The sequence below is a fragment of the Schistocerca gregaria genome, chromosome 2, assembly GCF_023897955.1.
Source record: "Schistocerca gregaria isolate iqSchGreg1 chromosome 2, iqSchGreg1.2, whole genome shotgun sequence".
In the NCBI taxonomy this organism is placed as follows: Eukaryota; Metazoa; Arthropoda; class Insecta; order Orthoptera; family Acrididae; genus Schistocerca; species Schistocerca gregaria.
This window is the reverse complement of record NC_064921.1, coordinates 496,449,410-496,462,625: the sequence shown is the minus strand read 5'-3', so window position 1 is coordinate 496,462,625 and position 13,216 is coordinate 496,449,410. Positions and strand designations below refer to the sequence as shown.

At 44.0% G+C, this 13,216-nt stretch overlaps 1 protein-coding gene across 1 annotated transcript in view; it reads right to left on the bottom strand.

The window, feature by feature from the left end:
- LOC126335854 (hemicentin-2-like) overlaps positions 1–13,216 on the bottom strand; it is a 546,546-nt gene that overhangs the window by 448,720 nt on the left and 84,610 nt on the right. The window contains exon 3 of the mRNA XM_049999325.1: positions 9,052–9,393. Coding sequence (XP_049855282.1) covers positions 9,052–9,393 — 342 coding nt within the window. The remainder of the gene's footprint in view (positions 1–9,051; positions 9,394–13,216) is intronic.

Here is a 13,216-nt window from a genome sequence, read left to right as displayed (position 1 = left end):
CCTTCCAGAACCATCGATCATGTGCACCTTTACTCGCGCTCTTTGCACACGAATCCTCAGCCCTACTGATAGAGGAAACCAGGTTCATCGGGTGTTTCTAAACGTCTGAAAAGCTTTTGATTCATTACTACATAGAGTCTTTAAAAACAACAATTACAGTGGGATATTTGACGATATTTTGGTCTGTATCGGGAATTTCATAACAGTCAAAACGCAACACGTTATCCGGGATGAAGAGTCATTTAAAGACACTGAAATAATATCCTGTGGGTTCTAGAGTGTAACTGGGCTGGAGCAGTCTTGAGACTCACCGGAGGCCCCAAGGACGAGAGGCACCTGGCACCCGAAAGAAAGAAACGAAAATACGGGGATACTTACAATGCAAAAATTACTGGAGACGACCTGTCAGTCTTTCCCCATATTAAAAAAATCAAAGCCTGTTTTCGAAATAGTTCTGACGTAAAGTTACACGAATCATTTAGTCATCTTTACCTATCATACTATGCTGCGTTCAGTGCATCTGTTTACTCATAAACGAAAGAAGACGTAACACCTTTAAATTTACGAGTTGGTTGAATAAAGATATTATTTGTACTCAGTATTCAAAGGTAAGATTATTAGCGACCGGAATCAACTGAATATCAGTCTGAAGTCGGACATAAGTTTTCGACTTGTAGTGAAATAGTTATTCCCGTCAGTGCTTCCTCTGAGTATCTTCTTAAAGCGCATGACTGAAGGCTTGTAATATCAGATCAGGAAGTAATAATAGAGTAGGAAGTCATGTACAAATGATACTGCTGCAATTTACTTATCACCTACATGAAACGCAGCATTGAACAGTGATGGCAGTAATGACAGACATACACCGTAATTTGATTTCATCGCCAAAGTTGGCAGTCAGAAGACTGAACACTTTAGTATTTCGAATTTAAGCGGCTGCTGCCGATTCAGTACTAAGCAGACGAAAATACAAGAAACTGTGGGCTCACAATGCTGCCAATGGGAATACGAACTGCACCTACACAAAGACGAAAGCTTCATGCACGTTATTTAATTATATGTTAGCAGAAATAACAGTTTCATATCGTATGTCTCTCTATACGATAGATACAGTTTAAAAAGCAAGTAAGCTTTCCGACAAAAATGCAGCTTAATGTTTGACATTCGTCTATAATCGTGAGAAATTCTAGTAGAAATGGGTAATGCCTTACGATGCGTGCATGGAAGAATAGTGCTTCAAGACGTCACGCTGACACAATCGACTTGTCGAACAATGTCTATACGATGTTAGGCAGTATCAGAAAAGTGCAATCGATTTGCTACTTATGTTGTCGGTGATACTGGCTGGTGGAACTCAGACGGCTTACCTTCTAAATGTTATCCTTGCTTCGTTCTCTTACTGTATTTCACGATTTCTGAACTCTTTCCTGACTGAGGATGCACATATTCATGTCGATCGCTGGTCGCCGCATGTCATACTGGTGCTGAGCAACGGCGTAGCCCGCTGGAGAGACATCTGCATTGTTGAGAACTACGTCACGTCTTATGTTGTTTACTCTAAGAAATATGAGGAAATAATCACCGCTCAAAAACGAAACTATCCACTGATAATAGATAACAGCAGAGGGCTAACTTGGCCCGAAGGATAACACATCTCTCGAGGGGAGAAAAAGGAACTCACGCACTGAGAGTGCCGTAGAAACTTAGTTACGTATACGGACAGTTCATCCAGTCCTGGAGTCTAGAATCTCGACGATTTTCTCTATTGTCGATACTGATACTGGCAGGATATCGGTCCTAGAGGTTCCAAGACCTTCGAGAATGTCTTAATTTAAGGTTTGAACGTCCGATAGCAAACTGCAAAATAAATATTATTTCACGTGCTGTAATTGCCAATTAACACATTTCTGTTTCTTTTTCTTTCCTCTTTAGTTGTACTGTGAACTTTGCTTTTTTCCAAAATTTCACAATTCTACACCAACGAGAAGTACCCCGTAGGACTGATGAGTGAGTTTGGGATATCGAAATATGTGACGTAGATCACCGTACGTTTTCATTACATTGACTTAGATGCTACAATTTATTCTACCACCAATGGATCATAGACCTTAGTACGTGACATAAATATCAACTTGAAACGCCCACCCCCTGCTGAGAAAAAGGGGGCTTAACACATGGACGGACAGACAGTCAATAAATGACAAAAGTTTGGTTTATTTCTTGTGGTATAATCACAAGCTTTTAGTTTGATTGTACAGTTAAACCTTGCACCTGCCAAATTTCGTTATTCCAAACCAACGGGAAGTATCTACTACATCTACATCTACATGGATACTCTGCAAATCACAGTTAAGTGCCTGGCAGAGGGTTCATCGAATCACCTTCACAATTCTCTATTATTCAAATCTTGTATAGCACGCGGAAAGAATGAACACCTATAACTTTCCGTACGAACTCTGATTTCCCTTATTTTATCGTGGTGATTGTCCCTCCCTATGTAGACCCGTGTCAACAAAATATTTGCGGATTTGAAGGAGAAAGTTGGTGATTGGAATTACGTGAGAAGATTCCGCCGCAACGAAAAACGCCTTTCTTTTAATAATTCCCAGCCCAAGTCCTGTATTATTTCAGTGACTCTCTCTCCCATATCTCGCGATAATACAAAACGTGCTGCCTTTATTTGAACTTTTTCGATGTACTCCGTCAGTCCTATCTGGTAAGGATCCCACACAGTGCAGCAGTATTCTAAAAGAGGACGGACAAGCGTAGTGTACGCAGTCTCCATAGTGGGTCTGTTACATTTGCTAAGTGTCCTGCCAATAAAACGGAGTCTTTGGTTAGCCTAGGTTTTGATGCACTCAAACTGCTTACAGCTGCTTGACGATATTCTTCTTCTGTGTGAAAGCACAAACCATGCCCGAACTCTTACGGGCATCGGAACGCGCCGCGAATAATGAGTATAATGGGCGGGGGCACTACGAATGTAATTATTTATAGTGCGGGACAATACGGTGAGAATGTGGGTTTCGCGGAAGACGTGCCAGAGATAAATCCCTGCAGTCGCGCTATCATCTGTGTCCGCGGTGGCTCAGATAGATAGAGCGTCTGCCATGTAAGCAGGAGATCCCGGGGTCGAGTCCAGGTCGCAGCACACATTTTCACTGCTCCTGACGTATGTCAACGCCTGCAATCAGCTAAGGGTGTTCATTTCATTGTAATTTCATTCTAACAAGCTGCATGGTCACCAATGGTATCTGTTCTTCCCTCTGCATGCTTGGGTCCGAGCCAGTGTCTCCGGGACGTCGTCCGTCTGAAGGCAGTCAGTGAGTGGGAGACGCACCAGCAGGTAGTCGCGGCGGAGCAGCACTGCAGTCGGTCGGTTAGCGTGGAGCAGCAAGCAAGCACCGTCGTGCGCACTAGGGCTGGAGCCACTGGCAGCGTGCACGCGCAGTTGGAGTGTGAGGTGCTGCATGCGGGTGCAACCAGGTTCATGGCCCACCGATCTTGGACATGAAAGTTGGGCCCTCACTTAACTTACTATCGAGCCTCAACTGTTTACATTTCTTCGTTTGATCCTGGTTGACGCTTTTGGGACATTCCCGCGAGAAACAACGTGTGTATATTTAAGTCGGCTAAGATTCCAGCCGTCTTCCTGTGAAATTTAACTTAATTTATTCCCTGTTATGGAAGTTCACCAGCGGTATCTTCTGCCTCGTGGCCGTTGTTGTTCCGGTTACCTGCCCTGGTTGTTGGCGTAATTTTAGGCAGTGTATTTTCCTCGTCGTGTTGTTGCTCAGCGTGTAGTTCGACAGCTGATGTGTTGTTGGTCGGTGTGGGCGTCAGTATTCTGTGTGTCGTGTACTGATATCTTGTGGTCGTTTTGCTGCTTGCGTGGAGCGGAACTGATTTGGTTGATTGGTCGGTCGGATATCTGTCGGTTAGTAGCCTCCAGATTAAGAAGTCGTTAGACAGGATGCTTGTATCACCTAAAAGGGCGTTAGTGTTGGAAACTTGTAAACTTCTAAGCACCATTCCTTGTATGTTGTGTAGTAATTTCCCTGTTTGGATTTTAGTTATTTGGCTGATATGTCGCCTTCAGCCGAGTTTTAATGTCTCATAAATTAATCAGCCCAGTTTTAATGTCTCTTAAATTAATATTCTTGTATTGCCCTTAAGGCATAAGATTGTTATTGTTTTGTTTTAAGATAAGGCCTTCTGCCTTTTGATTGAAACTCTTATTATTGCCTCACATGCGATCTCCAGCCTTCAGCTGATGTAAAGTTAATCAAAGGAGATCGATTAATGTTTTGAGTGTTTTGCATCCTTGTTGTAATATTGTTTATTGATGAGTAAAGTTTGTATGTTAAATGAAAGTGACAGAAACATATTTTGGCCCCTTTCCATAACCTAATCCGATCTGTCCTCATAGCCTAGGCGTTTCAGTAGAGAAAAAGTGCCTATTATGAGACACACTTTTGTAAACCCATTTCAAAGACCTGAAAGTAAATGCAATTGTATTTTTACGATGGTAATAAGATATTGCATTATTTAATTTTATCATACAATTATCGTATTTGCAATAATAAACAATCTTTCAGAGTAGTTATTAAATCTTCACAAAAAAGTCATTTCGTAGAAATGAGATCAAGGTTTCCTAATATGAGACAGTAGTAATATTTTGCTTTATTTATTTTGTTACATAATAATTTTTACATGTTCAGTCATTTTTGTTATCCTTCACTGATTTCACACTACTCAGGTTTACACAGGGTGTTATAGAAAGGTACGGCAAAACTTGCAGGAAACATTCCTCACATACAAAGAAAGAAAATATGTTATGTGGACATGTGTCCGGAAACGCTTACTTTCCATGTTAGACCTCATTTTATTACTTCTCTTCAAATCACATTAATCATGGAATGGAAACACACAGCAACAGAACGTACCAGCGTGACTTCAAACACTTTGTAACAGGAAATGTTCAAAATGTCCTCTGTTAGCGAGGATACATGCATCCACCCTCCGTCGCATGGAATCCTTGATGCGCTGATGCAGCCCTGGAGAATTGTATTGTATCACAGCCGTCCACAATACGAGCACGAATAGTCTCCACATTTGGTACCGGGGTTGCGTAGACAAGAGCTTTCAAATGCCCCCATAAATGAAAGTCAAGAGGGTTGAGGTCAGGAGAGCGTGGACGCCGTGGAATTGGTCCGCCTCTACCAATCCATCAGTCACCGAATCTGTTGTTGAGAAGCGTACGAACACTTCGACGGAAATGTGCAGGAGCTCCATCGTGCATGAACCACATGTTGTGTCGTACTTGTAAAGGCACATGTTCTAGCAGCACAGGTAGAGTATCCCGTATGAAATTATGGCGGTGAATCGAGGAAGTATACTACATACTGACGAAACTAAAATGAGCTCTAACATGGAAATTAAGCGTTTAAGGACACATGTCCACATAACATCTTTTCTTTATTTGTGTGTGAGGAATGTTTCCTAAAAGTTTGGCCGTACCTTTTTGTAACACCCTGTATTTGCGACATCGGGGACAAACAAAATTGTCTTCCGTGACACCGCAATCCTCATGAGCCCAGCGATAACATTTCGTGCACTGTGTCCATTTCTCCTCGTGTTTGCCTTCAGAAAAGCGCCCAGTACAGAACGGACACTCTACGTCATCGTCATCACTGCTGTCTGAATCTCCACTGTCATTAAGATGGACATCGGATGCCGAGTCAATAGACGATTCTTCTGCTTTAGGTCTACGATTGGAAGATTTTCCTCTCTTCTTCCCAAATAACTTTCTCGCTGCTTTCTTAGTTTAAGCCTCTGATTTCTTCTGTTTAGATTCTTGCAATTGCTTCACATAAGGAGTTGAAGTTAGTAACGCAGAAGAGCACGAACGCGATGTTTGACCTATTTGACTATCTCCAGGTGCTTTTGCGATGTGTGGGAGAGGTCTGATGTCTGCCGGGCTGACAGCTTGACCATCACCATCAGTAGTTTCATTTTCGTTTTTGGCATCTCTTTCTTCAAGTGCGTTATCATGGCAATGAACTGAAAATTCATGTTCCCTAAAGATGTTTCTGTTGCATGGGATGAGACCTGTTTTTCTGAAGGGATTCACAGATGCTTCGATTATTGCTGTTCGGTTGTAAGCTGCCCCGAATAACTTGGCTATTAATAATGGGGTGATAACACCACCTGGGTTATTTGCCAACCACGTTTCTATCTCTTGGGCCTAGCAGGTTTTCAAAGGCCCCGTAACTCCGACGTCAAGTGGCTGCATTTTATGCGTTGAGTGAGGTGTAATACATACAATATGAACATTTTTTTCACGTGCTTTATCTAACACATCGAGATTCTTTGTGTGGGAATAATGTCTACAAGAATCCAAATGACAGGTCATTTGTAGATGGCTTTACATGACTCACAAAATGATCAAACCACTTAGTAAAAATGTAAGTTTGTATCCAGCCAGTTGGATGTCAAGCTGATAGTGATCCCGCAGGAGCACCGTCCACCAAGTTCCAGAAAACATTCCAATTTATGATGATAAGACTAGTCAAAGTAATCCCTGTTTATGATAATTTAATAGAATTAAAATAAACGCAGTTACCAAAATTTTACTACAATAAATGATGAAATATTGTTATTTCATGATAGTATTGCGCAAATTACATACAGAAAATTGTGAGAGAACGAGTTCCCACAATATGCGATAGGTATCGTAATATGCGACACTGTCGCGTATTTGTATCCGGATACTATCGCATATTAGGAATTTCTCCATCTTACACAAAGAATCACGCACTTGCTAACAACGCTCGTTGGAAAATGCACCTAATTGTCAATAATTATAGGTAATACTGTAACACCGCACCCGTCACTTAGCTGGTTTTGGCGTGTGTTCACCGCAACTAATTGACTAACAGATCAAGAGAGAGTGCAAAACTGCCGCAATATCGGATAACGCAAAAAGTAATATGGCTCTGTGACTCTTGATCGAACTGCGGTGGCAGTGTTGACATTAATATATTCAGAATTGATCACTTTTAATTAAAAAGGGGTGCGCATTGATGTTATATTCAGCTATTAAACACCAGATGCAAATGGTGAACATAAAATTAATTAAGAAATTGACTTGGGATTTTAACTACTTGATTCAAAACAGATGCAGTCGATTAGCACAAATTTATTTTAACTCCCGACCTGCAATCAACACATTACAAGACTATCCTTTCAGGCAGTGGTAATAAATTGCGTTTGCGTGGAGTAAAGCGCGATAACTCAAAAGTAATTCCTATCAACTGACCCAAGCGTAATGCGAAGTGCGAGAAGAATTCTGCAATTCACGGCCCATGAAACCCTCGTGGACACTTTGCCGACGTGATCCAACAAATTAATCAGTGGCCGGAGAGAGCACAATATCACCGAATACAGCGTGGCGGAGTTGCGTCGTTGTGCAGACGTCGGCCGACCTCGTGGTGCTGCAAGGCTGCGCTCGTCTATTCACTCCTAGGTATCTTGCTCAGTATACAGCTGAACCAAAACTTCCTATCTCCAAGCAATCGTTCCCTTTGCTATGTCCTAAACTGCAAAGATGCTCACTCTTTCTCAGGCAAGCTGAGTCAAGAACGCCACGTCCGCACTCTAGGCAAGCTGGGAACGGAATACTTCTGTGGAGACTTCTCACAGTCCCCTCTTCGCCTCGGTTTCCCCTCTGGCAAAATCACTTACGCCAACTGCAGCACAAGTCACGTTAATTATGCGTCGCTTCCCCAATACTGACCAATGATTGCTCTGGGACGTGCACAAATTCCCACAAAATTTTCCTTCTTCTCAACTTCTGTTATTTAGCTCCTCCCAGGCCACCCATCAAGGTTAGCGTCTGCACAAACACCAATTTTTCCGGAATTCTGACTCCCAGGAGAGTACTTCAAATTCCTCGGTCCTACGTTCCCACGGATGCCAGTGTATTTCATTCTGTCTCTCTTCACCTAATTTACTTCAGGCTCTGTGGAGCGTGAATTCAGCGTGAAGTTGCTATAGTCACGAACACGCTTATTTTTACCCCTGTTGATGACTCCACCGTTGCTTTGCACGGCTTTCTCGCATGTTTCCCTGAAAATGGGACAACTAACATTTATCAACAGGTGTACAAGTTCTCCATCTGCTTCCCAGTACACCAGCAGGGGGTCGGGGTCAACCACCCACGCTGCCACTCATCTAAGGCGGCTGGAGGCAGCGCCACGTTACCGCTTTCTCAGAGCTTGAGCCGCGCTAAGCTGCCTATTGTCGCTTCCCTTCGCTGTTCCCCAGCCGGCCACAGTCAACTCTATATACTTCCCTGGGGAAACTAGAGTCCAGTAAATCGACTCGTTTCCACAAAGTTTTCATGTCGTGTGAATTACTTTAAAACCATCACCCAACATTAATTATTCCAATACGTCTGTACTATACCCTGTACAAGATGCATTGTGCTTGTCAGTCATTTTGTTCAGCCCTACTGTTCGCTCAACGTGAGTTGGGTGATCTTAAATGACATCATTTAAGGGGCATAGTTCTTGCCATGTTACAATACCATTATAAATAACAACAATAAAAGAGTACAGTAATATCCACTCACATGTGAGCTGAAATATTGTCTCAACACTGATGACACAAAAACTCCAAACACAAGAAATTTTGTATCAACCTCTACGTACTGTGTCCGACTCAACTATGGCATCCTACTCGCTTTGTCGTCGTCTGGCACGCAATACGCAATAGACATGTTTAAGAAACTCTCCACCAGATTGCAACCCCTAACACGAGCAGAGTTGGGGTGTCTCATATTAGGGAACTATCGCATAATAGGCACTTTTCCTCTACTATCCCCCAGGTAGCATACGCCGTCATCGAATCAAAATCTACGCCTTCTTTCCAGATATACTATTTTTTTCCGGCAGTGTATTTCCCATTTTCACCGATGCATATATTGCAGTGCAAGCACAGAGTGATATGAATATAAAGAGAGAACAGAGTGGTAGTGGGGGTACTGACAGCGCACGTGCAGCGTGAGGTCGGCGCGCAGCGGTCGGCGCAGCGCCAGGTGTCGCGCGAGGCAGGAGACGGTGGCGTTGTGGTGCTGCCGGCCCACGGCGTCGAGCAGGGCGACGCGCGCGCCGGCGGCGGCCGCCGAGCTGAGCGGCACGGCGCCCCGGGGCGGCTCCTCGGGGTCCGGCGGCGCCGCCGGCGTCAGCCACCAGGTGAGCTGCGGCGCCGGCACGCCGCCCTCCGGCTCGCAGCCCAGCCGCAGCCGCGCGCCCTCCTCCAGCTGCAGCCACGGCTCCGTGCCGTTCCACGGCTCCCCGTCCACCGTCAGCCGCAGCGACCGCGGGGGCTCTGCACACACACACACAGGCCGCACCGGCTCACAATCCAACTCCCTGACCCACCAGGAACAATATGTCCATCTACACCGATCGGCCAGATCATTATGACCACCGACCTGTTATCGATATAAACCCGCCCACCCATTGGCGAAGAATGACTGCTAGTCACACACACTCACGGTAGACGTAGTAACTTCTAGCTTGCTGTCCGTGTGTAGAACAGGGAAGACGTAATCTCTCAGACCGTCCGAGGGTAGATTCCGATGACCCGAAGCACGACACGGAAATTTCGGATACTGCACAGATGTTCGAAGAGTGTTGTGCTCAGTGTCTTCAACACGTGGAGAAAACCGAGGTGAAACATCGTCCAGAATTCGTGGGATTCGCGGACGCTCATCATTACAAAAGTCGGATGCCGTCTACATCTACATCTACGTGATTACTCTGTTATTCACAATAAAGTGCCTGGCAGGGGGCTCAATGAACTACCTAGGCTGGACAGACTGGTAAAACCGTACAGACGGCAAACTGTGGCAGAACTACACTACTGGCCATTAAAATTGCAACACTAAGAAGAAATGCAGATGATAAACGGGTATTCATTGGACAAATATATTACACTACAACTGACATGTGATTACATTTTCACGCAATTTCGGTGCATAGATCCTGAGTAATCAGTACCCAGAACAACCACCTCTGGTCGTAATAACGGCCTTGATACGATTGGGCATTGAGTCAAACAAAGCTTTGTTGACGTGTATAGGTACAGCAGCTTCAACACGGTACCACAGTTCATCAAGAGTAGTAACAGACGTATTGTGACGAGCCAGTTGCTTGGCCACCACTCACCAGACGTTTTCAGTTGGTGAGAGATCTGGAGAATGTGCTGGCTAGGGCAGCAGTCGAACTTTTGCTGTGTCCAGAAAAGGCCCGTACAGGACCTGCAACATGTGGTCGTGCATTCACCTGCTGAAATTTAGGGTTTCGCACGCATCGAATGACGGGTAGAGGCACGGGTCCTAACACATCTAAAATGTAACGTCCACTGTTCAAAGTGCCGTCAATGCGAACAAGAGGTGACCGAGACGTGTAACAAATGGCACCCCATACCATCACGCCGGGTGATACGCCAGTATGGCGATGACGAATACACGCTTCCATTGTGTGTTCACCGCAATGTCGCCAAACACGGATGCGACCACCATGATGCTGTAATCAGAATCTGGATTCATCCGAAACAATGACGTTTTGCCATTCGTGTACCCAGGTTCGTCGTTGAGTATACCATCGCACGGGCTCCTGTCTGTGATGCATCTTCATGGGTAGCTGATAGTCCATGCTGATAGTCCATACTGCTGCAAACGTCGTCGAACTGTTCGTGCAGATGGTTGTCGTCTTGCAAACGTCCCCATCTGTTGACTCACGGATCGAGACGTGGCTGCACGATCCGTTACAGCTATATCGATAAGATGCCTGTCATGTCGGCTGCTAGTAATACGAGGCCGTTGGGATCCAGCACGGCGTTCCGTATTACCGTACTCAACCCTCCGATTCCATATTCTGCTAACAGTCATTGGATCTCGATCAACGCGAGCAACAATGTCGCGATACGATAAACCGCAATCGCGATAGGCTACTATCCGACCTGTATCAAAGTCGGTAACGTGATGGTACGGTTTGCTCCTCCTTACACGAGGCATCACAACAACGTTTCACCAGGCAACGCCGGTCAACTGTTGTTTGTGTATGAGAAATCGGTTGGAAACTTTCCTCATGTCAGCACGTTGTAGGTGTCGCCACCGGCGCCAACCTTGTGTGAATGCTCTTAAAAGGTAATCATTTGCATATCATTGCATCTTCTTCCTGTCGTCTGTACCACGTCATCTTCGTGGTGTAGCAATTTTAATGGCCAGTAGTGTAACATCAGATTGTAAAGCTGGCAGAGTACAATTGTGTCTAAACACACGCAGTACACCGAATTCTCTAAACGATGCCCTATACAGCTGATGACCCATACATGAAAGAAGTGCCTACAGTTGAGTCCCATAAGCACTAACGTTCGCTGAACAGTCATTGAGGAGACACTGCTGACCGCCCCTTAGTTCATATGAGTTACTCAACAGTTACACGTCTACTTCTCCCTACACGTCTCCGCAGCCGTCGTTCACCCTGTCGTGTTTTGACCGTAGTACACCACAGCTATTTAACGACGGCGGCACAAGTACAGTTTAAAAACTTAGTTTGCACGCTTGGTCCGAAAGCCCATCAACAAGCTCTTTTGGATGTGAGATGAATCGCTCCATTTCCGCATTACGACAACAGTTGCACAGTTTCCCGCATCCCCCAAGACACCCTGCCTACACCACGGCTGGCACGGCTGCCACCTCCAGCCTGTGAGGGATTACTGCACGTCGAAAGCGACACAGGCGGTGGTCACGTTAATGTGACTGGACCGTGTAGCTCGTTTGTCTGTTATGTAGTGAATTGTGGAGGAATTGCTGGTCCACTGCAGGAACTATCTACAACTCGGAGAGACTGTGCTCGTGAGATATTTAAGCACATGTATATATCTCAATTTTGTTGTTGTATATACATGGTACAAAGTACAAAAAACGAGTGTAGAGGCTGTACCGTGAGAGGAAGATGTTCATACAATTGTTTCGAAAGCTCTAACCTTCGTCACAGTACGTCATGTTTTAATGCTTGCATTTAAAGATTATAATTATTTGTAAATTACATAATCAATATTACATGATTTCAAAACAACGATAAAACCAATTATCTCCTAAAACTCGAAACACAACAGAGGCTTTTTCTTTTTTCCACTCAGAAAATGAGGCTCAGTGAGAGGTGGAATACATTTAGAATCAGGATATCCTTTTAGCTGTTTATTTTCCTTGTTTGCCACGGAGAAAGTGTATACCGTATATCTAAGGTTCACCAAGTCCTACTACAGCGATAGTTTATTTTTACCTAGACTCAAAATTAAGATGATAATCGAATATTGAATGTAACTGAAGGTCATTGATCATCTGTTGAGCAATAAATTTGCGTGAAGGGATAGCTGATGAAATAATGCTCACATTCCGTCTGCAGCAAAAACCTCACTGACAAAAAGACACATTTTGGATAGAATACATGAAAATCATTAACACTGAATAAACGTGACAAGTGATTATAACTGTCAACTGTGTTTTTAATTAACAAAGAACTTCAGTCCAGCTAAATGATAGGTTCTAATGTGTAAATCGAGAAATGAACTAACAGAATTCGTTACAGTTGATCTAGTTAATTGTACTAATTAGCAAGGGAAGGAAGCACAAGGTGTAGCCGTAAGGGAAGCGCATAGTGCATTCGCACACTGCAAATTTGCAACTTAATGTTGAAGCGAGCATCAGCGCATGACATCCGCGAGACCGTGAATAACGCTCAGTCAGATATAGTAGTGGTAATAGTAGTAGTAGTAGTTTTATTTATTTGCAGATCTTGTTTACAAAGGTACTGGGCATTTCTTGGAATTACTGTCTAAGAACAAAAGAAGTTAAGCAATTCACATGTACAGATATTTACAGACTTACAGGTTTAGAACGACAAAAATGTGGCAGGTAATTGGCCACGGCCTTATAGCGGGAACTATCTCGGAATTCTCTGAAATAATTTAGGGAAGCTACAGAAAACCTTAATCAGGATGAAGATTGGAGTCTTTACCTTCCCGAATACAAGGCCACTGTATTTAAAAAAGTGCTCTCTTGTTTGGTTTATACCTAGTGTACACAACTGTTTTACAAATAAGTATTTAATAATAATAAAAGGGTGACGCTTCATTTTTC